Below are 24,931 nucleotides of genomic sequence, written 5' to 3'. Positions count from 1 at the left end.
GTGAAACTGTCTACTGATGAGCCAGCAGAGCACCAACTGCTCGTTTTTTTTTTTTTTGCAGTGACAGGTGCTGTTGCTGTGGTTGCAGCACCCTTTGTTTTGGCTGGTCTTGGGTTCACCTCTAGTGGAGTAGCAACGGGCTCGTTGGCTGCTGGCTACCAAGCGACACTGGGGGGTGTCATCGTCAAGGGCAGCTTGTTTTCCCTGTGCCAAAGTGCGGGAGCCGCGGGACTGGCAGCCACTGGAAACGCCACAGTTGCACTGGTAGCTGGCAGCGTTGGCGCTGCTTTCACTGGTGTTGTTAGCAAGACCAAACAAGCGAAAAATCCGGGAAACGGGACTGGTGATGGAACCGATACAGGAAGTGAAGCCGGAACCCAAGAGAGAGACAAGGCAGAAGGCGCCAGTGGGACCAGAAAAAAAGGAAATGGGAGATACACTTGCAGAGAGTGCGACTGTGGATCTGGAACGAGTAAGACAAAATTAACCAATAGGGAACCGACAGAGGAAATAGAAGGGCAGAATACCAGTCGTCAAAACGTTGAAAATGAGAAGGCAGCTGAAAAACAACGGGCGTTCCGAAAGCAGGATTTTTAATTTCGGGTGTAGTAGTGATAATAAACCCTCGTTAATTCCAAGAAATTCAATTCGTTCAAAAATTATGTTTGCTTGCTGTCACTTAGGGAAACAATGATGTGTGGGAATATAAATTCTCAGTATAATCGGATTGGGGAACTCGTTCATGTTGAATTTTGAACTAAATGTGTAGTTTCGACGTCATGGACCTATTTTTCATTCCCAATGGATCATTTTTCTTTAATGCCTTAACGCTTTCCGGTCATTCACATTTACCCGATTTGTGGTTCCACTCAGGAACCATTTTGTGCGTTAGACAGCAAGCCTAAAATGTACTTGGGTCGACTAACACATGTTAAGTAATTTATTTAGGAAAATTGGATCCTGAGGCTTTCTACAGTACTTGAGCGCTTTGTCGTAGCGCTCAAAATCATTTCCTTTGTGGAGGCCAGTATCGGTAGGGTCCTTAGTGTTGCTTTGTTCTAAATTGTTCTCATTCGAGGACGTTTGCTGAAGGCTAAATATATGCATCCACAGTGCCAAATTGTCATCTGATTCACTCAACTCACGTGAGTTTCGTCTGTAATAAGCATGTGCAGAAAACGTCGCCATCCTGTCGGCGCTTCACGCCGCAAATCGCACAACATTTCCTTCAAGCATGGAGGAAAGAAAAAGATCGGGTTGCCCTCATCTGGAGACATTGTGAAGAAAATTCCCAAAAGCTCTCGCTACCAACCCAAAAAATCGGCAAACTCGAGCACCCACGTGTGTTGTGTGCTTCCCAACATCGGACAGGAACGGATATTTTGCGCATGTCAGGAGGTGCCCGACAAACTGCAAAGGGTTAAATGTAACGTTTACCGCACGACGTTAATTGCTAACTAATTGACGTTATTGTACATCACAGTGCTCGTTAGGAAAAATATGCTTTCGATTCATTAGCTAGACAGCCATGTAGCCATGTTTATTGTTGCCATACCAGGTTGTACAGCTGCTGTTCCTTAAATTCTGGAGTTTTACGTGCCAAAACTGCTGATCATGAGCCACACTGTAGTGGGGGACTCCGGAATAATTTTGACCATTTAGGCATCTTTAACTGGCCCCCAGGTATGTTAAAGATCACCAACACGCCCTCATTGCTCTTCAAGTTGTTTGCTGTTCTTCGGTTTAGAGAGTCAGCGGTCCTTGCTTGCTTCAGTGCTTGTTTTGCATGCACATGAGAGCTGCAGTGATATGTAAGCGCCGTTCTCTTCTCAACTGAATTGTCTCTCCATGCATTCCACTTTGTTGACCACACTTTGTATATTGGGCTTGGCTTCACTTGGCTTCTGATGCCTGTTGTTTATACAAATCATCCAAAACAAAAGATCACACATTTCAAAGCAATTTTTATTGCAAAAAATTGTTAGACAAAAGCACGCATAACACAATTTTTCCCTCTTTTCAGACCATAGTATAATTCCTATTTTCAATTCACCCGCCGTGGTTGCTTAGTGGCTAAGGTGTAGAGCTGCTGCGCACGAGGTTGCGGGATCAAATCCCGGCCACGGCAGCTGTGTTTCGACGGGGGCGAAATAAGAACACATCAGCGTACTTAGATTTAGGTGCACATTAAAGAACCCAAAGTGGTCCAAGTTATTCCGAAGTACCCCACTACGGCCTGCCTCGTAATCGACCGTGGTTTTGGCACGTGTAACTCTAACATAATTTTTCTTGTAGCTTCAAATGACAGAAGTTTTGGAGTGTGACAGCGTACAGGAATACTGGCGTTAACTTCAAGATACATCATTAGTTGGAAATGACAATTGATATTCGTATGACAGGGCACCTCATGGCATGTGTTTCAAAAGTCGCCAATGGTGCCTTCTTTGAATCAGTGCAGAAAACGACAGCAGCACAAAAAGGAAGGACCCAGGACAGCACTTGTGCTTGTCTTTTCGTTCCGTCGTTTTCTGCACTGACTTGTGCACATTTGCATGAAGTACATGTTTATATATGTTTGCATATTCTGCTCTAATGAATTTGTATATTCTGCCATACTTTACGGTATTGTTTCTTGGTGTTTTAGTAGGCCTTTTTTTCTTCGATGTAAGCGGGGAAATCGGCCTTATGGCCTGCTTATATTTTCACATTTACCTAAGGTATGTCGCCACCTTTTTGGAAATCTTTTTATATTGTTACGCGAAGGACGAGTCAGTAAAACGAGCAACTATTTACAGGTTGTATTTACAACAGCGGTTGCAGCGCTGACCGGTTAGATTCACAGCGCGAGCCCAGCTCGTTCTTCCTCTTTTCTCGAGTGATGACGCCCGTGCGCCTCGTTCAAACAGTTAAATACCACACGCGTGTAGCCTAATCCCCCGGACTGCAGAAGCGACGTCCCGGAGCGTCTAAATGTCATCACTGGGAGGGTGATAATCCTTCAGTCGTGTAACGTGCACAATATCGCTGGACTGGGAAGCAGATGGGGCGTCAGGGGCGATCTCGTAGGTGACGGGAGTCACGGCACGAAGCACTCGGTAGGGGCCTGTGTAACGAGACAGCAGTTTTTCTGACAGGCCAACCTGACGCGACGGAGACCATAGAAGCACCAAAGAACCAGGCGGGAAGTGCACGTCTCGGTGTCGCCGGTCGTACAAACGCCTTTGACTCTCCTAGGAGATCAGAAGGCGGTCACGGGCAATTTCCCTTGCGTGGGCAGCGCGGGCGACAGCATCAAGTGCGTATTCACTGGTGGGTGCCAGATCCGGGTCGGGTTGTACTCCGGAAGCATCGACGAGATGGCCGAGCACTGTAATCTGTCGGCACCCGAAGTGGCACTTCGATGATTTTAATTAGAGCCCAGCCTTGCGGAAGACGTCAAAGATGGCTGCGACGCGCTCAAGGTGCGTCTCAAATGTAGGAGAAAACACAAGGACGTCGTCGAGGTAACAAAGGCAAGTTGACCATTTGAAACCTTGAAGCAGAGAGTCCATCATCCGTTCGAACGTGGCGGGGGCATTACATAAACCGAACGGCATAACCTTAAATTGGTAGAGGCCATCTGGAGTGACGAAAGCGGTCTTTTCTTGGTCTTGCTCATCGACGGAAACCTGCCAATAACCAGATCGAAGGTCAATGGACGAAAAGTATTTGGCACTGTGAAGACAAGAGCGTCGTCAATTCGTGGTAAAGGGTAAACGTCCTTTTTAGCGATTTGGTTTAATGGTGGTAATCAATGCAGAAACGCCACGTGCCATCTTTCTTTTTGACGAGCACGACCGACGACGCCCAAGGACTCGACGAGGCCTCAACAAGGGCCTTTGGCGAGCATCTTGTTAACTTCCTGCTGAATAACTTGCCGCTCTGCCGTGGACACACGATACGGTCGGTGGTGAATGGGAACAGCATCACCAGTGTTTATCCGAAGCTGAACAAGGGACGTCTGTCGAAGTGGCCGATTGTCAGTGTCAAATATGTCGCGGTAGGACAGCAAAAGGCGATATAGGGCGGCTGCTTGGTCAGGGGCGAGGTCCGGAGCGACCATGGGACGTAATGAGCCGTCGAGCTTCAAGGCATCCTGCGGGTAATCAGGCAGTTAGGCGAGGAAAAGCGGCGAGGTTGAGGTAACGGGGAGCGACGGCGTTGAGGCGACGGCGATCGCCCGTTTGAGCGGCTGTCAGGGGCATCAGAAGTAGGGTACAGGCGGCGAGGAGAAGGGAATGAGCTCCAGTACGGTGGCATCCAGGTGGTGCGGCAGTGGCGGGATACGTGACCAACTCGGTGGCAGCGGAAGCAGATCGGTTTGTCGTCGGGGGTTCGCCATTCAGCAGGATTGCGTGGTCTGGGAGCGAAATACTGGTCGTTAAAGGTGGTGGACATAGGAATGGGTGCCGAATCAGGTCGGGAGACAGAGCAGGCGGTAGGGATGCCAAGGTTTGCAATTTCTTGCCGCACAACTACTTGTATAACGGAAATAGTAGGGGCCGCCGGGTCAAAGGTACCGTCGAGGGGTCGTGGATGAAGGGGGGTCGGACTCGCCGCTTCAATCTCACGGCGAACGATACGCGTCACGTTCTCTTGAAAAGGTCGTGTGGCAGGAAGAGCGGAGGAAGAAGACGTGGCAGGGGTGTTTGGGAGCCGGGAAAACTGTGGGACAAAGCAGCGGCTTTTGGCTACCTCGAAGCGGCGGCATTTGATGATGGCGTCGACAGTAGAAACGTCGTCATAGACGAGCAAATTGAAGGCGTCATCCACGATGCCTTTTAGGATATGGCCCACCTTGTCAACCTCGGTCATGTGCTCGTCGACTTTCCGGCAAAGCGCGAGCACTTCCTGTATGTAGGAGACATACGATTCTGTCGACTGGACACGGGTAGCAAGCTCTTTTCGTGCAGCATGATGGCGACCTGACGGGTTGCCAAATAGGTCGCGAAGCCTCTCTTTGAAAGTGTCCCAGCTGGATAGCTCAACCTCATGGGTGCGAAACCAGACATGCGGTGTCCCGTCCAGATAAAAGATCACATTGGCAAGCATAATGGTAGGGTCCCAGTGGTGGCTTCGGCTAACACTTTCATACATGCTGAGCCAGTCGTCGACGTCAACGCTATTTTGGGCAGAGATTGTCCCAGGATCACGGAGACTAGGAACCGTAACGTACGTTGTGGTAGGCGCCACAGGTGTAGGTGGCGACGGGGTGTTTCCATCGGAAGCCATGGCTGAGAAGACGACGGTGCGGCCGCTTCGGAGCTCCGTGGCGAGGATCGGGGAACGTTCCACCTCCACCACAAGTGTTACGCGAAGGACGAGTCAGTAAAACGAGCAACTATTTACAGGTTGTATTTACAACAGCGGTTGCAGCGCTGACCGGTTAGATTCACAGCGTGAGCCCAGCTCGTTCTTCCTCTTCTTTTCTCGAGTGATGGCGCCCGCGCGCCTCGTTCAAACAGTCAAATACCACACGCGTGTAGCAATATTTTGACCCTAAACTGATTCCTTTGTGTCTGCCTTCAGAAGGGTTGTTTAAAAATATCCTTGAAGGGTGTTTGGTAAAAAACATTAAAACTGATTGCAACTTTCTTGAGAAAATTACCCAAAAAAACGCCCATCACGCGAAGGGTCATAACTGCCAATCCTACCACACGAAAATAAAATGGCTTGGGAGCAATGTAGGTGTATATGTAGGCTGTGCAATGAACTAGGATCTTTGAGCTTTCATCAGTATTAAGTATGTTACAGCCAAAAAACAAAAATTGTGTATTTTCAGCTGGTTGCATTTCATTTGAAATTCTATAACATTAAAAGTTATTCTGTTTTTCTATAATCCTAGTTCATTGCACAGCTTAGTGTTGAGCGAAGAAGCATGAGAAGTTTCATTGAAAAATATAGGTTTATTGAAAAGTTACGAGCTTTTGTGCAACAAAAAACAACTAAACATGAAGTTAAAAAAAAAAACAAGAGTGAAGTTTTCCAAACACAATATACATCAAGGGAAGGCTGTGGGAGGCTAAAACCCACCAGGCTCATAGGTGGGTCCCATCTTAGCTGCCACGAGTTCACCTTTATATCGTTTTATAGCCCGCCGTATTTTTTTGGGGGGGGGCTTGTTTTTTGTCAACTGTCGACTGACTGTTGGCATTCTTCACGTGTGTTCGGTCGCTGCTGAGGCAAGCTACTGTGGCGTAATACTTATCATAGATATTTTAACATCTAGGACACTTAAAGTGACGAAAATATAACTTTCAAAAAGGCAGAACAACACGCGGGAGCAGTGTAAATAACACGATGCGAAGTCGTGTGCCCCATGTGGCAATTTCTGCAATTTGAATAAAAAACGGTAGCAATTACCCTTGCCTAGTTTTATTACTCTTTATAATATTTCATAACAAACTCATCTAAAAGTATCCTTCGTATTTCAGCACAACGATAAGTTTGTTTTAATGATCGAAATGTAGGTTTTGTTTGTAGGTAATGTCAGTTTCGGTTTCAGAGCGGTGTGCGGGCAGTTATAAAAAACAACATAACTTTTGAACAAAACTGGGTAGAGACGTAATTTTTTCTGCGCCACAATTCTGACTGTCTGCAGATTCTTGAATTATCAAAAAATAACATTCGTATTTTTTTGAAAAAAAACATCATTTTAAGGGTGGCAACATACCTTAAGAGGCCCAGTTTATTCGTTGCATGGGACTTGTTCCTGCTGCTCAGTTGTGTCATTGGTGACAAAAATTGTGGTTCTTGTTCTGTTGCTGCACAACATCTGACATCGTGGACCATCGGAGATGCCATTTTGTATGATTTCAAGTTGCTTTGTTATTGTACGTTCTGTATGTATTTATTTTTCTGTTGTAATAAGAGGGAACAAGGTTTTTAATCTTCAGCATGATAATCTGTGCTTTGAAATAAAGGTGTGGAAGGGGTGTTTCTACTAGTTGTTTGCTAGCTTGCTTGATGAAATAAGCATTTTGCAGCATCATTACATGCTACACATTGAAAATATAACCAAATTCTGAAAAGGTTCAAGAATGTGTCATCATTGTTTCCTTCTGATGATTCACCATTATGTTCATTTGCACCTTTCAGTATGAGGCTGTTTATTTAGTCGGAAGTGCTAGAAAAAGTGCAGTTAAGGTAGTATACAAGTACTTTAGACAGCAGAACCGTCCAACACGCTATGACACAGGTGGTCGGTGTGCTTTGAGTTGTGATGCAATGTGAGAAGGCTAGCTGTTGATCAGTTTTAAGATAGGAGCAGAAGACCTCTAGCCGTTACTTTGTTGCTGTTTCTTTGCTAGCAATCGCCTTTTCTAAACGACCTTGCTAGTCAGAGCACATATGACTTTCATGACCTAGTGAACTGTGTTGCTCAAGGAACGGTCTGCTTCAAGAAAGCACATCAGTGCCATGGTCTCTTGATGGTGTATATGACGCAGGAACCTTATGAATAATGAGGAGCCTTTGCGTTGGAACGAGGCTCGAAACATACATAAGCTGATACAATATACCCACCTACATACAACTAAGAACAAAACTAAAACACGCTACACGTGCTGCAAGTTACTAGTTGAGAGCAATAGAAAGAACAAGAGTAAAAAAAGCCCTGGTGTACTTACCGAGAATTCATAGAAGTTATAGCGTTGTTTAAATTCTGGAAGACCATTGCTTAGATGAAATACACAGAGAACGACAAGCAAATTGCGCCGACATCGTAATGTTCAGCCGACTCACGACAAGCAAATTGCGCCGACATCGTAATGTTCAGCCGACTCGGTTGTTTTTGAAGTCGCATAGCAGGACTTGACTTCGTGGCGAGGGATCTGGCATCGCTGGTTCCGTCGGAGCAGCCGGCCTGGACCGAAAGTGGCAATGACGTTGGGCCGAACTGTATGGACTACTCGAACCTGTGTGTTTAGCCTACAAAGCGTAGACCCAGGAGCTGGGTGCCCGGCCTTGTGCTGAAGGTGCCGACAGGTCGTTGCTGCAGGTGCTCCTGGTTGTGGCTACTAAGCCGGCGGTGCGTAGCTGCTGAGCTGAGGCACGTCGTCCAATTGGAGGGTTGCCAACGGTGATCTCGAGCCGCCAGGCTGATGTAGGACTCCAGCCAGACCACTTCGCTCACTGTTCTAGGCTGTGGGTCTGATTCTGCTACGTGTCCTGCCTCTCCTGCTCTGTCATTGCGCGGTTTCTTTTATGACTTCCTTCTTTGACGCATTTTGCTCTGGCGCTCTCAACTTCGCGTGTCCTCCCTTGATCCGCTAATATATGCCACGTCTATTGGTTCTATTCTTTTACCTCTGCCCCATATATTAAAGCGAAGCTTTCTTTGCCTCTTGCTTCGACTTTTGCACTGCTGCTGCTGCTGTTTCCTTGCATGCGGCGTCGGGGGGTGGTTCACAGCTTGCATATACATGGTAGGACCGTGGCAGAGAGGAAAGGTGACGCGAGAAACTCATTTCGTTATTTCAATCGCGTCGCATGTGCACAATGCGCTCTGGAGCTCCCTGGGTGCAGCCACATTAGCCTATTGACAGCTCTAATTATCCGTGACGACACCTCCCCGCATAAGCATTGCCGAAACTCCAGCACTTGCCTTTCTACTAACATCCAAGTCTACAGGGAATCTGGATAGAATGGGAGAGGGGGCATAGAATCGGTAGAAACGTACGACGCCGTCGCGAAAGGAGGGAATAACAGCCTTGCCAATCTTTGCTTGCAGTTCCCATACAAGAAGGGGGGCAGGTGTAGGGCAAATGTGACGCGACCGCGGTTTCGGGCACAAGGGATAAATTGAACTTCAAGGTACGGTACGGTACATATATCTGCTATTTCTGAAAAATAAACACCATGCGAATAGGTCAAGCGGACACCTTGCATAGGGCGTGCAGAAGCAGAGCCGGATTAGTTGAAGCGCACCGTAGTGTCTAGGCGACACTACGGAAGCGGTCGCATGTCAAATTAACACTTCTGTGCATGCCATAGCAGCTTTCCGGCTGTGGCATTGCTCGAGGTCGCGGGTTTGATCCCGACTGCGGCAGCCGCATTTCGACAGGGGCGAAATAAAATAAAATAAAAAAAAAAACGTTCGTACGCTTAGATTTATGGCCATGTTCAAGAACACCTGGCAGTAGCGCACCCAGGATTTCTGCCAGGGGGGGGGGGGGGGGGGGGCAGCAAGCACTTTGCATAATATGCAATTTCCTTGCTTTAGCCAGAGGAATCCAACAGCAAATAAAATGCCTGATAATTATAATAATGACACCAAGCATGGTTATTTCTGCACCGTTGTGCTCAAAGTAATTTCAGTGTGAATGAATAAATAAAAGGCAGTGATAGAGCGTTTTGGTTATTTAGTAACATGCGACTGCAAGCCACCTCCTGAATTCTAATGAAAGTGTGAACAGAGTGGTGAAGGTACACGTTGGACTGGTAGGGCTAGACGCGTTGGGGGGGTGCCACTGACACCCCCCCGTCGGTGCGCCACTGACACCTGGTGTCGAAGTTAATTTAAAGTCCGACACTACGGCGTGCCTCATAATTAAATTGTGGTTTTGGCATCTCCAGCCCCATCATTCAATTAAAGTGTAATATAGTCGAACCCGGCTATATAGAATCGGAAGGGATCACAGAAAAGTATATAAAATTTAAAAAAAAGTACACCATCTTCCGTAGGGGAACCCTGAGTAGTATGCGAAGCAGCCATGGGGTCGACTCAAGGTAGTTTCATCAGCTGTATAAACTCGGACATGCAGCAGCACCAGCAACGCGCAGAACTGTTGTCGACGCCGTCGGCGTTTTGTACGCGTTCATACCGAACGCTCGCGGCGTTGGTGACTTGCCGATGCCTCTGGGGCGCCTACCGTCGCGCCTCTAACCTAAGCTGCTTCGCATTATCGCGCGCGGAGCCGCAGGTGTTGCCATTCGTTGCGCAATCCGGAGAGGAGGGGGAGGGGGATGCGCAGTAGGGGTGTGGATGCCGCACGGCGGAGGGAGGGGGGAGGGAGTGACCTAGCCCCGACCATAGCCTCCTATATCTTTAAAAAATATAGGAGGCTATGCCCCGACCCATAGCCTCCTATGCCCCGACCATAAGATGCTTCGCATCTAAAACGCCCAAGCACTCCGTACAGGTGGTTAACCAGCGAAGCTGAAACGTGCGGCCCCGGTGTTTAGCAGTGGCATAATCCCGACGCTGTATTGAAGCGTTTCTGCATTATTGGTTACGTGTTTGTGTTTCTATTAGAACGCAAGCGCTTAAGGTGGGCGGATGCTGCTAACCACGACGCCGAGCTAACTCGAGATATCGAACGCATGCGACAACGGCGAATCGAGGAAGAGGCGTTGCGGGCAGGGCAGCGTCAACGTGGCAATGGGGGGAACGCGTTCGCTAACGACGTCACTAACGGCGCTGCAAATGGCGCGCGCGCTTGGGTGCGACGTAGAGAATGACGTAATTGATGGCGCAGCCAATGGAGACGTTTACCGAAACATGGGACGAACAGTTTTTGGTTTCGCCTAGCCATATACAGCTCTCAATGTAAAATTTTATACAGAAATTTTAAAGATTTTATGGCTGTTCGTTATACACAATAATTCAATCTATGTTGGTTCTATATATCCGGGTTCAACTGTACTTCTGCTACGATGCGATTTGCAAAGTGAGGCAATCACAATGCTCAACCCTCTCAGAGGTTATGAGTCTGGTGCACACCACCACCTCATGCAACTCTACCTGTGTGTGTGTCTGCAGTGTACTACGCAGACAAGCAGCAGTGGTACGTGAACGTAAGGTAACGTTTAACATCAACTCGACACTCGTGTTTGACTAAACGTTGTATAAATTAAGCATCCGCCATCAACACCATCGCTAATTATCGTCAGAGTAAGCAGTACAGAAGTTAAGCTTCACTTGCATCGATTCCCTGTGCGCAGCGCGTGGGATCCGCAAACTTTTTCGCTTCATCTTTTTAAATAATTGAATCATGACAATGTGCATTCTTCTCAAAAGAAAGACCGCTCCACAACACCCGGTGCAGTGATCTTCATACTACCTTCAACGTAGGATTCCTAATGAAGCAGGAATTGGTTAGCACTAATACTTGCGCACACCACTTCCCACAGAAAGTTTACACACCATACGACTGTTCCACAGCAGTCTAATGTCCTCAAACGCTGTGAAACGCTGTACGCCACTTCTCATTGCCCAATACAAGAAAGTATAACGTGACTCTTGAACCATGGCGCAAGAATTCACTCATCGTTCACGCGCATGGCAAAAGTCTCTAGTACTCAACCACTCGTAAAAAAAAAAAAAGAAAAAACATCATTGTATAGCTTTATCAGACGAAAAAAAAAATGCTACTTGTCCTGTTCTATTCAATTTTTAGAAAAAAAAAGTGGTCGCAGTTTCACCTGAAAGGCGAAGCATCAATTGCGATAGCAAACTTGTAGAGAGCTATACGGAGTAATGATATTAGCTTTATGAGCTGTATAAACTTGGACATGCAGCAGCATCGGCAACACGCAGAACTGTTGTCGACGCCATCGGCGTTTTGCCCGCGTTCGCTCAAAATGCGTGCGGCGTTGGTGACTGTTGCCGGAGCCTGTGATACAAATAGGCACTTGGTGCCGCAGCTAAACGTAGCCTCCCTTCCCTCCCCCTCCCCCACGGCTTCTCGCGCGTCGGAAGAAGGTGCGTTTGCTCTACATATATGGTGATTGTAAAGGAGAAAAGAGACGCCTACTTCTGCAGCCCTTAAGCGAGCACGGCGCGGAACGCGCGTTTGTTCTCCGCCGTGCGTTCACTCCCCGTGAAAGACGCGCCCCTCGCGCCCTTTCACTCGCACATACAGCGTTCGGCGCGCGGCGACGATTTCTTCTCCAAATGACGTCATACGGAACCTCACGGCGACGGCGACGCCGACGGCAGAAATCTGCTTTTGAGTGTCCATATAATTGCTATCGCAATAAAAGAACTAAATGACATTACCCTTAACATCGGCGCGGGTAGTCGAAAGGTTTCGTTTTCGCTGGGCTCTGCGCCGCACGCGCTTTCGCGTTTCAGTAGTTTCGTTATCGCGTACTGCTGCGCTGGTTTTGCTGGCTCGCGAAGCTCGTACAAATTGCAAGTAGCAGAGGATTCCACTTCCATGTGATGTCGCGAAAAAACCCCTCTACCTTCAGAAGAGTACCGCTATCTCCTCTCCTTAACCGCTTGTTTTTGTTCTTTATTTTTTACTTGCGAAACCAAGTCGACGGCGGCGCCCCCTCGAAAGTTCCCGTTGAAGCTTTCAGGCCGGGCGCCAGGCGCGTAGCCAGGGGGGGGGGGGGGGGGGCGCTGATGGGGCGTGTCCATATGTCCATATGGGCGTGTCCATATGTCCTGAGTGTCCATATAATTGCTATCGCAATAATAATGCGGTAAAATTAAATCTGTTCAAGCAAACCTCCATTGCCTTTATCATGCCAGGACGGAAATGGTACGAGAACAGCATCACGGGTGGCCGCGGATCAGACCAGCACTCATGTAGTACGGCCGGCAGAAGACTATCGTCTTTCGACGACATTTGCAGCGAAGCACGCAGATACGCGGCAATTTTTTTTTTGTCTACAATGTCCTTTTCACGCTCGAAAAGACATTTCGGCACGAACATTGCGAACTCGGGCTAGATTTCGTGACAACGCCCTTGCACCTGGAGTCACGTAACGCAAGGAGCCCCATCCGAGCACAAACTTTCAACGGCTTTTCGATAGCGAGCGGGCGCGTTGCGGCATCTCGCAGCGGCCGCGGAATAAACGGAGCGCATGGATTTCAATTACGAAACTTTATGGGTATAAAGTTCTCATAAACTTTTGACGCGAAAGGTGCGCTGACATTTCAAAAGGCATGCTTTAAAAGATTTCAATTCGAGAACTTTATGGGGTTAATGTTCTTATAAAATTGGGCCAACATGCGCGCACTGGAACGCTCGTGTCCAAGCCGTTCCATAAATGGAAGCGCGCGCTCGCAATCGCCCACCCACACGCAAATACTAAATATCACCGTGACTGTCAGCTAGCAGCTGATAATTTTCTCCGAACATTTTCAGGAAGCGTGCCCAATGTGATTGATCAGCTGGACCAGGGCAGGCAAAGTAAAATATGAGAAAACAGAAGAAAGTGAACGGCCTATTACTGAGGATTTCGTTTTCTTGCGGGCGACAAGGTCTGACTCTCCGTGGCCACAGGGACAGGGGCCCTATGGATTTAAGCAATGCCCCTGCTGAAAATACAGGTATTTTCATAGTGCTTCTTCGCATGCGAGCTGATTGTGGAGATATGTATCTGAAGAACCATTTGGAAAGTTGCCCGAGTATGGCCTCGTATTTAAGCCCACACGCACAAAACCAAATTATAGAAATTTGCGGTGACATTATCAAAGAAAGCATAGATTCAAAAGCAGGCTGCTTCTCCATAGTTCCTGACAAAACGACGGACATCGCTGGAATCGAACAGCCTACTGTTTCTGCAAGGTACCTAAACAAGTATGCCAACGACATCAAGGGAGTGTTTTAGGTTTTAGCACCGGAATAGATGCCCATCTCTCACTGCGACAGCAGGTTCTATGTAAATGTGTAAATGCTGCTGCAGCTTCTAGTCACCCTTCCAGTGCACCACTGCCAGCGCAGAGAGAATATTTTTTAACAAGAGTTTACTGAAAAACTACTTGCGCTCTACAATGTCTGTGGAACGCATGGTTAGGCTGGCGCTTCTATACACCCACAGAGACGTCGGCATCAGCGTGTCCGAAGTCATTGACCGCTTCGCTCAACTTTCCCGCCGAGAGAAGTTTGTCCTTTAGATAGCGAAGCAGCGAAAATCAATGCAATTAAAAAGCACTGCTCCTTCAGGTCCATAACTTCTTAATTATGAAAACGTATGACTTTTAAAACCGCAGAAATTTTCGCCGTTTATTCTAGCAGTTAGCATCATGATCACAATTATCACGCGAATACAAAAATTACGAGGATACCTATAACCAATTTTGACCGACCTTGCTCATTGAAAGCCCGGCCCACGCGGCGTTCACCAAAAACACTCTCGGATATTGGGTAGTTCAACTTACCGCATCATCTGTGGCCTTCGTTTGTCCTTTTCTTTCATTTTCAGCTACCTGCTTTTATTTCTTTTTTGAAACGAAGGAATAGCCTCCTTTTTTTTTTGGGGGGGGGGGGGGAGGGTGCAGAATAATTGTTGGCGTTGTGTAGGCAGTTAAATTACACATTTTAGTACTGATTTATGCATTATTCCTCTATTCTACCCACATGGCACTGTCGCGACCACTGCATGACCCAAGTACATATCACGATTTCTGCGATCATAGTTATGTTCTTGCCTAGATCATCTGTCTTTCTGTGCGCAAAGTTTACTATCTGTGACTGAGCAACATGTTTATTTGTCTTATTTGACGCATTATATACATGACGTTAGCTTAAATACGTAGATTTATTGGAGACTCATACGTATTCTTAAATATCTTATTGCGAGGTTTTGTGTATACAAGCAGTGAACTTTGTTTCCAGCGACTCTTTTTTTGCCCTTTAGCGAGTTGTATCTTCGCATTTGTGTATTCCCTTCTATCTTCGCATATCTAATATATATTTTGCAGAACTCCCACTTTTTATTTGTACTCACTGGTGCGAGTATTATCTCGGTGTAATTACAATACACGACGAATTACAGCTGCTCCTGCGCAATCGATTGCAACGAGGGATGGCATCATTGAGGTTTCTTCCTGGCCGTTGCATATGTAGAAAAATGTAAACAAGGTTCTTGAATGACAAAGATTCATCAAAATATTTGTCCTCAACTTATTCATTTCATGGTCTTTACGTTTTTCATATAAGCTGCATGCACTGCTTTGCTGGTTTCGTACTGATATTGGCCCTTTTCGCGGCGATCCCGTGGGCGCTGCCATATTTGATCACGTGGAGACGCGTCCATTGCTTGCCTCAACTGCCTCCGTTGCCTCCTTGTTTACAATGGAAGAGTATGACGCCGGCGCGGCTTAGAAAACCTCTGTTTTCGGAGATATCGTAGACGGTGACTAGGTGGACGACACGAAGCTTTGATCACCTGCAGCTTCAGAGAACATGCAAAAGCGCTTTCGCAGCTGATTAAGCTACGTCCAAAAGGCGCAAGCAGTGTATATGGTGCTTCTTCTAAAAGCGGGGATAAATATGCATTCCAAGCTTTGCGATTATGAATTCAGTCAGGATTAGTGTGTTTTGCTCTTTGTTCTTTATTCGGCAAATATTTTGAAGCAGTGGCTTTTCAGTTTCTGACTCAGTGAAGTTCCTCGGTGCGGCCACTATCTGATTATTTTCTGCCTAATCGCTCGCGGGTGTGCTCAGTTCTGAATCCGATAGATTTGTTCTTGCTGCGTACAAGGCTTGCAACGTAGCTGTTTTGTACATTGTAATACCTTGTAGCAAATATATATTACAGCTATAGTAACTTGCTTACTCTTGTGGACCGTCACGAAACATTCAGCTTCGACCATTGGTGCGCCATATGTGTAGTCCGTCATTTATTGTGTTTATACTGTGCGCATATATTCAACTGTGCGTCCATTCACTTATTCTTGATACGTCGGCGATAGAGTGGGCGTAAGTTTTCCTGCCATTTGGACAGATGTGTATAGATAACGCGCGCGAAACTTACTATGACAGGAAGCGGCGCTACTCCCTTTGTCATTGTTTAACGAGTGGTACTCACTCTTGCCGACGTTCCGGGGCTGAAGCCCTTTCTTTGAAGGTTAGCGATACAATGTTGGCGGATGAGCAATTATCTGTATCCTCGAGGAAAGCCGTTCATCTCGATGTGCCGGTAGCACGCTCGGACAGTTGCAGCAGCGGTCCGCGAACTTCGCCACACAGATTCATTCTGTTCCTTAACATGCCATTCACAATTTTTGCAGTCAACTACTGCACACGTCTTCTATCCACATTATTCAATCTAGCATGATTGGAGCACAGTGTGTTAGCGAAAACTCAGTTGCATTTCCGACAGTTGATCGCACAGAAGGAAGGTAGAAGCGGTACGTAATGGTTTCGTATTCGTGCGCGGTCGCTGAGGAGAGGTATGGCGCGCCGCCGTGAGCGCCATCTCGTTTTTCTAAAACAAACTGCTCCGCGAAAAGGGTCAATAGTTCTAAAATTCATGTGATGTTTTCTTTACTGATTAATTAGACAAAAAAAAAAAACACGGAAGCACTGATATCAGTTATTTCTGCCACAGTTTTTGGGGCATACGAATATACGCTTTTATGAAACCATACATATTTTAATGGACAGTGCATAGCGTTCAATAATTCGTTTGCAGCATTTAATATACAATGAAATTGGCAATGCAGTTATTATTCATGCATTTGATCCCACGACAAATTCTATAAGGAGGAGGCCGCGCTGCAACCTGAGCCCCCCCCCCCCCCCCGAACAAAATTTCTGGCTACGCCACTGCCGGGCGCACGCCGGCAACTGCGGCTGCGCAGAGGGACTTTCAACATGGTGCTGAGGCGGAAAAAAAAATAAAGAAGGGAAAGCGCGCGCTATCACGTGACTGCTATCGTCCAATCGGAGATACAGGAAAGAGATGAGCGACGTTCAAATTATGGCGGTACGCCACTTGACCAAAAGCAGCTGCAGCGGCGAATCCACCGCTCTGTCTTGGCTCAATTTCTCCATGGCCGCGCGTTTGCGATTCGTGAAAAACCGTACCTTCACATGTCAGGTGCCATTTCACTCACCAACGGCAGCAATGGGCGGTGATGGCGTATATGGAACGTCACGACTCCCCGGTTTGGTGGCGGGATATTTGAATGAAGGTATTCGGACCGTCCAAATGCAAGCTTCTCGTAAACCAAGTCTTTTCTCGCCAACCAACAAGGGTTGCGAGGTATCTGGAGTGGTATTTAAATAGTCCACATCGACTTCGTATTTGGCTTTAGTGTCCCTTTACACTACATGTAACTACACTAAGGACACTTTAGTCTCCCTTTACACTAAAGGCAAATACTAAGTCGACGTGAACTGTCCCAACTATTCTGCAGCAAGATTTTAAAAATGTGCAAATGCCACGTAGCTGGTCAGGAACAAGGTAACGTTGCCGTCGTTTGGAGATACTAGTATAATTAGTCTATAATAATCAAATTCTCAAATATAATAATTACATGAAAAGTGTCAATGAAAAAGCTGTAGAGTAACTTGAAAAATCGGCGCTAATGCAATGGTAAACTGGGCGGTAATGCAGTTCCACTCAACGTGAAAGCTGGCAACGCGCGGAGCAGTGATTCGCCGATGTTGCCCTTGTGTTTATCTTGTTTAATCTTGTGTTTATTTTCTGTTTAGCAATCCATCATCCATTTTGACGCCTGTGGTAAGGCACAACTGGTGGGAAACCGCCACGCACACGGTGCCAAAGCCTTTGCTAATGATAGAAGCGATTCTAACGAATTTCTGTTAATTAATTCGAATAATTCATGAGTATATATTCCTATATTTTATATTATTCTGAATCTAGTTAGTTTAATTTCACCCGGTTTTGCACTGGTATTGGCACGTTGTGGCCTTGTTTTGCGCTTGTGTTTTCTGAGCGTGACGCCATGAAACGACACATTAGGAGCCGACAGCCCGGGACCCTAAAGTGCTCCCCACTTAGAACTCCGGATACAGCTTTCTGCTGCTTAGTACGTTCTACATTAAAGTGTTTTTCCGAGCGTGAAATAAGCCCGCGAATAGACACAAAGTTGCCGCGCGACTGACCGCTCGAAACACCAGGTGCCAAGTGATCGAATGAAAAGCTTTGTCCATTGTGCTCCTGATTTGCCAGTGAACAAACAAAATACACGAACGGCATGACATCGACGGTAAGAGCATGCGCTGTAAGAGCTCCAGCGTCCCCTAAGATTTAGCAGCTTTGTATATCCCTCACAAGGACACAAGTATAACGGCGGTCCGTTAAAGTTCCTGTAGCGACTTCGACGCTTGGGAATTATAGTACGCACGCACCTCCTTACCCGGAGTGCAAGACGAGAAATACCTTCTTTCAGTAAAGCATTTACAACACACAAAGCTCATCAGGGTCAGTAGGAGACCCCCAGGAAGCGCGCCGTTTCGGGAGGCGCGTTCACGACGGAGGCCCCGCACAGAGCGTACGTCGGCGCGTACTCCTGCAACTGCAACACGAATAAAAGTGGACGCTGCTTATTTCCACGCGAAGAAACGAAGAAATGAAAGAAAAGAGCGCCGTGCCACGTGACGGCACGAGGAGAGGAAAAGCGGAAGAGAGCAGTCGCAGAGGCGGCAAACTTCAAAGGATAGCGCGGAGGAGGGGAACACAGCGGAGAGGCCGTCGAGGGGGCCGGCAAACCTCAAAGGATGGCGCTGCTTCCATTCGTTGAGTGGCTTTACATGTGCGGGGCGGCAAACTTCAAACGATAAGGTTGTTTTGATTTGTTGAAGGACTTCACATCAAACGAAAGCGCCTCGACGAACAGGAAGTAGCGCCATCCTTTGAAGCTCGCCGACCCTCTACCCTCTCTGCTTTCCCCTCTCCAACCCCCCTCTCAATTAGGCGCCGGCTCTCCGCTTTCCTCTCTACTACGGTATCTCTACGCTGCACCCGCCGGAGCCGGTTTTCTCCTTCCGATTGGTCTACTGTTGTCACGTGACGGCGCGCGCTTTTAGTACGTTTTTTCTTTTTTTTTTCCAGCCGAGAAAAAGCGCGAGGTTTCAGACGGCTTTCCGGCGCCATACGGCTGCAAGCGCGCTTCTACGCGCGGGTCCGGGCGCTTCCGAGCTGGCCGGTTCCATCCGTGAGGGCGTCGTTAAAAACAGCGAGGCGCTTCTCTTGTTGCATAGCGTTCTTCATGAGCTGCTGTGCCTACGCTTGCCGTAATCGCTTCACTGAGGGTAAGAAGCTTTTTGCCTTGCCATCGAGAAAGAGGGATGTGGAGCGAAGAAAGGTTTGGCTGCATCGAATCGGCCGCGCATGCTTCGACGGACTATCTTCAGTGCGTCTTTGTGAGGTAAGTCTCTATGTTACGGTGCATCCGACATAGTTATTCGAAAGGGTGATGTCGCATAGACGTCCTTCGCTGTTTTCTTTGAGTACAGCGTCGACGCAGTGCTCGTACCTCGACCACAAGCCGACACTGTCGCCTTTAACTCAAGTGGTTTAACCGCAGTGGTTTAGCTTGTGTTAAAACATATATTATGCTAACCACACTGTTAGCTTAGTATATTCGGTCGATTAGCTGCATTTAGTAAGGCATTGTCTTTTAAACTGTTACCATACTAGCAACGCGAACGAGTCTAGCATGTTACGAGGCTCTTGCACAACCTAGGTCCTTTAGCTGTGAAGCCTTCATGACGAAACGGTGCCCATGAAAGCAACTGCCTCGTTAGTGAGTCCTTTTGGGTAATGTTTATTGGAGACGAGTCGGGCATGAGGCTTGTGGAGTACAACTTATGTAGAGTGTTTCAAAGAGAAGGCTTGTTTGTCTAGCCCACATCTTAACGTGCATCGATCGGCAAGGCAAACCGGATTGTATACCACAGAATGAACTCAAGAAATATGTTGCCCGTGAACCCACCTCTGTTCATCGTAGTGAAACGATAGATATCACATGTACTACGTTTAATGTCAGCGTAGAATAATCTAACAGAGAAACCTAACGAAAAGCACTTGGATGTTCTTAAATTTGTTATGTTTACTATACCACTTGTTTGGGCAGTTGGGTATGCGCCAACGAATTCTTCGGCTTGCATATCAAAAATATTTAAGCAAGGTAGTTCCACTGAGCACACCTTTATTAGGCGTAATAACACTATCTATAATGACATACAACCGGTACGTGTAATGTCGTCTCATGTATTTCCAAAGCTGCACAGACCCTTAGTGGAATGCCGCATGATATTCACAGCTCTTTTTTTAACAGCGAAGCTGTTTAATTAGCCAGCCGTAATTTGTGCGTGTGCACGAAATTATCGTCATCAGCACTGGCTGGAGCGTCGCCGTCATTTATTCCGCAGTTTCAGGGAGCCGTAATTTGTGCGTAAGGCCCGAAACTGTCGCGCCTTAGCCATGGTAACCAGGCGACTCCACACAGACGGCTCCGCCATGCACAGTAGCTGCGCGCTACTGCGCATGCGCCGTGACGTCATCCTGGCGCGTCTGCGCTCGCCGCCCGAGAGAAAGAAAACAAAACGAACGTTCTTGGCAAGGCAGGACACGAACCCGAGTACCCACGGTCCGAAGGCTAGCGTCATAACCACTTCGCTATACACCCACGCTTGCAGATCGTGCATTTAGGGGAACCATATGGTTGCATTGTACCACCTCGCCGACTGTTCCAACAGTTCGGGATGGACTTACTTGGGAATTTTCCGACGTCGATGTCCGGGAATAAATGGACCTCATCCGCTACGCCGAAACAAAAGCCTTGGCCATAGGCAGTGCCCAAAGGCAGTGCCGCCGAGGTAGCCCGATTCTTCGTCGAGAACATCCTCCTGCATCACGGTGCCCCCGAAGTCCTCATCACCGACAGGGGTGCGGCCTTTACGGCAGAACTAACTCAAGCCATCCTGCGATACAGCCAGACAAGCCATTGCCGGACCACCGCCTACCACCCGCAGACGAATGGCCTCACCGAGCGGCTTAAAGGAAGGGATACTGACACAAAAGTTGGCGGGTAGTTTTTTGCGTCGGAACAAAAGTTAAACTGTTGAAAATGACGAATACAACAAGCTGCTTTTAAAAAAGAATGAGAAACATCTTTTTAACACGAAAGTGTTTTATGCCGGGGTCCACCAAGACTTCACTGACGTATTTCCGTCACGGAAATACGTCACACGAACATACACGAACATAATACAAAGAAAGAAACCAGAAGAAAAAGTTCCACAAACATGCAAAATTTGGAAATCGAACCCACGACCTCTCGGTCCGCGACGATAGATCGCCGAGCGTTTAACCCATTGCGCCACAAACGCATTTGCAGAGAGCTACACAGACGCGCCTTATATATCTAACACTCCTCCGTGTACCCGCGCTCTTGCTCGGGGCGGTGCCGCCGCCTACGAGCAGAAAAGAGAAGTACTGCATTATGACACTAACGCGCACCGACAGTGAACGCTTCGGTGGTCTCAGCACTACGACGCCTCGATGCCAGCATTCGAAGGGACGCTGGCATCAAGAAGCACTACCAACGCCACCGAGGTGGCGTTCACCGTGCTCAGCACAGCGGAGCGTGGCCTCCGCAATTAGCTCTGAAAATGTTTCTGAAGTTGATCGCGGAGGCTGCAATTACGACGCGCTGTACGCGCTGATTTGACTCGGTGACGATTCAGTTACGTGCTTTGTCTTGCGCGTTGTATTAGTGTGTCAGTTACGTACTTCGTCTTTCGCGTTGTGCTAGCGTGTGCAGCGTAGTGCAGCTTCCATATGCACGACGGTTGCTCATGGTCATCGACGTTGGTAGTCGTGATGGAGGAGACGTGCCACCAGGCGTCAGCGTGGGTGCATCAATGCCTAAGGGCGCTTTAGTCACAAAACACCAATAGACATTATATATCAATGTGCAATAAACATTACACTACTTCTGTGAAGACACGTTTCACTTTCGTGTTCTATACCGATTCCTATATAAGAGGGATCAACCACATATTTTTTTCTTGCCATTTTTTGTTGCACCTTGCCTCCAAACGGCAGTCGGCAGAAGCTGAAATTTGACGTCATGACACCCAACCTCGCGCGCGCTCGCGGTCAAGGTAGACCACAACCGTTGCACTGTTTCCGGGGGTGTCGGTCTCTTGCAGCGTTTGTTTAACCCCTTTCGGCGATCTTCGCACGTGGTCCGTCTGAAACATTATCTCCGTCGGCGCTTCACGCAGGTGATGCGTCCTACATGCGCCTTCCCGTGGTCGTCGCTCGGTATTGACGCGTTCGTCGCGGCGGAAGGAAATGCCCAGACATTGCTGTTATTACAGCATCGTCGGTCGTGACACGCCGCCGCACACGTTTCCCAGAGACGAGAAGGTGCGTAAACTTTGGATACCTAACGGTCAGCCATCACGCCCAGCCTGGAGACCTCTAAAGAGAGTTCATTTGCGCGGACCACTTCGTCGACGATGAAAATGTGACCAGCCCGGCTGTGCTGAAAAGCCTCGGCATGCCGCTCAAAAGGCCGCGCCTAAAGCCTGACGCTGTACCATCGGTCTTCTCACGAAAACGCAAGGCAGAAATGATCAGCGGCGCGTTTGAAAAGAGGAGGCGAAAAGATGGTACTGTTTTGGTTCACTTGCAGCCTTCTTGAGCAGTGTGAGGGCGAGGCTGGGCACGAAGGCAGTAATGTCTTTAAAGATGTTGGCAAAGCATAGTAAAACAATACAAGGCTAGCGAGCGCGACTCACGAGATCAGTCCTAAATGGCAGTGGGGCAGACACACACACAGCTCTGCTTCTCCACAGGCTAAAAGCAGGAAAAACTTTGGGGAACGCCAGAACAGGTGCTGCTATCTGTCGGGCGGCTGGCGAAGTGGACGTGATAGTCTTGTAGGTACTGATACCTCACAGCAGTTGCTCACGCCGACGGCATAAACTACTAATCAGTCATCCACGCAGTGCTGAAGTACCCCGCAGGTGCTTCACCTGCGTGCGCTCTTGCAAAAGCAAGTTTACAGAGGAAATGACAAATAATTCTCGCACAATGTCTGGTGCAGAGCGGAATCTCCGCGCTACGGTTCGTGAAAACCTGACTGGCACTTCCACGGCCGCCTGCTTTTCTTCGTCGCTTGACGCGGAAGGCTCGTAACCGTAAGCGGCAATATTTCTTGCCAAGTTGGAATGGTCCTCGTCTTCAAACGTGTACTCATCGCTTTTAGAGGCACCAGAACTCGAAACCATGCTCGCGATGGCGGCGTCGGCGCGCTTCGAATGACCGTGGCCGGCCGACTGGCTATCCGACAAGGGTGTCATGACGTCACGCCTTCCAACTCCTTCGGGTCGGGCGGCGAGGCGCGCGCCCACAAAAACGCCAAAAATAAAGCCATCGGCTCAAAAATGAGCTAAGTGACTACTTCTTTTCGGTGTAATCACACAATGAGAATTCATTTTCAGCATTTTCGTAAAATTTTCGTATTTTGTGTCCGTATTCTTTAATAAGACCCTCGCCGACATGCTGGCAATGTACGTCGACGTCGAAGTCGAACATAAGACGTGGGATGCCATCCTCCCGTACGTGACCTTTGTATACAACACGGCCCTGCAAGAAACGACGAGCATGGCGCCGTTCAACCTGGTCTACGGAATGGACCCGGCAACGACGCTTGACGTCATGCTACCGGACGTCACCGACGAAGAAAATCTCGACGTTGCCACCTATTTGCAGCGTGCCGAAGGAGGTCAACAGCTCGCCCGCCTGCGCATCAAGAACCAGCAGAGGACCGACAGCCTACACTACCATCTTCGACGACGCTACGTCGAGTACCAGCCCGGCGACCGTGTTTCGGTCTGGACTCCGATGCGCCGACGAGGACTTAGCAAGAAACTGTTACGTCGCTATTTCGGACCCTATAAGATCATTCGACGTATTGGTGCACTGGACTATGAGCTCGTGCCGGACGGCATTTCGCAATCACAGCGGCGCTGCGCACGACCTGGGCTTAAAATCCCTATATAAGAAAAGTACCCCCATCTACTCTTTCCTCCGCCGCCTCCTCTCCTAAAGCGCTTGCTTTTTTCTTTACTTTTTGCTTGCGAAAGCCAAGTCGACGGTGGCGCACCTAGAAAGTCCACGTTGAAACTTTCAGGCCGGGACACGGCCGGGCTCGACTGGCACGCGCGCTCGCGCGCGCCAGTGGAGCCCGGCCGTGGCCGGGCGCGCGCCGCCGCCGCCGGCGGTGACTGCGGCTGCGCATTGGACTTTCAACATGGCTCTGAGGCGGAAAAAAAGAAAATATAAAGTGAAAAGCGCGCGCTATCATCGTCCAATCGGAGATACAGGCGAGAAAGAAGCGGCGTTTATTAAAGGATGGCGGTACTTTTCTTATATAGGGACTTTACCTGGGCTGCGATTTTGTAGCTATGCCTTATGACTTAGTCTTATCATCCACCGCTCACGGCCGGCTGATCCCGTTGATAACGCGAGCGGACCGTCGCGCTGGGCCGGTATTTTGTAGTGATGCCTTTAATGTCATAATGCCTTTTCGCGCTTTAAAAGTGGTCGGAGCGACGGTCCGCTCGCATTATCAACGGAATCAGCCGGCCGTGAGCGGTGGATAATAAGACTACAGTAGAATAAGTCATAATGCCTTGCTACAAAATCGCGGCCCCGACCACTGACAAAGCGCGATAAGCGCAAAAAGGCACTATTACCGGAAAGGCATCGCTACAAAAATACCGGCCCTGAAGTCATCCACGTGGAGCGTCTTAAGCCTTTCTACGCTCGCTGATAAACTTAGGTACTTTGTTACTTTGTTGTTCTTTTTTTTTCTCTCTAATACGCGTGGTTTTGTTTTCGCTTTCGTGGTTGTAGCATCGGGACGATGCTTTTCTAAGGGGAGGGTATTGACACGTGTACATGTTTATCTTTCACCGGTGACCGCTTTTCACCGACTAAGAAATGTTAAATGTTATCGCTAGGCACAGGACGCGCCTGCATGTTTCCGAAGTTCTCGAACGTTATAGATGCTTCTATCCGTTGTCTGTTGTCACCGACGCTCACGCAATCTGATAGTATGACCGACGGGAATGGTCTAGAACTTTCTGGAAGATACGTGGGCACGGGAGAATAATCTCGGACCTTCGGTGACTCATGTATAAAAGCCGACGCGCTTCGCCGC

General features: G+C 48.3%; 1 protein-coding gene across 4 annotated transcripts in view; it reads left to right on the top strand.

The window, feature by feature from the left end:
* Positions 1 to 24,931, top strand: part of LOC119464465 (uncharacterized transmembrane protein DDB_G0289901) — a 67,581-nt gene that overhangs the window by 27,650 nt on the left and 15,000 nt on the right. The window contains exon 5 of one of the 4 annotated variants that reach the window (XM_037725456.2): positions 62 to 7,072. The exons of the other annotated variants lie outside the window; for them this stretch is intronic. Coding sequence (XP_037581384.2) covers positions 62 to 597 — 536 coding nt within the window. The 3' untranslated portion in view covers positions 598 to 7,072. Of the gene's footprint in view, positions 1 to 61; positions 7,073 to 24,931 lie in introns of those variants that run through there. 4 annotated transcript variants of the gene reach the window in all.

The sequence above is a fragment of the Dermacentor silvarum genome, chromosome 9 (assembly GCF_013339745.2).
Source record: "Dermacentor silvarum isolate Dsil-2018 chromosome 9, BIME_Dsil_1.4, whole genome shotgun sequence".
NCBI classification, from domain to species: Eukaryota; Metazoa; Arthropoda; class Arachnida; order Ixodida; family Ixodidae; genus Dermacentor; species Dermacentor silvarum.
This window is presented reverse-complemented; position numbering and strand designations above follow the sequence as displayed.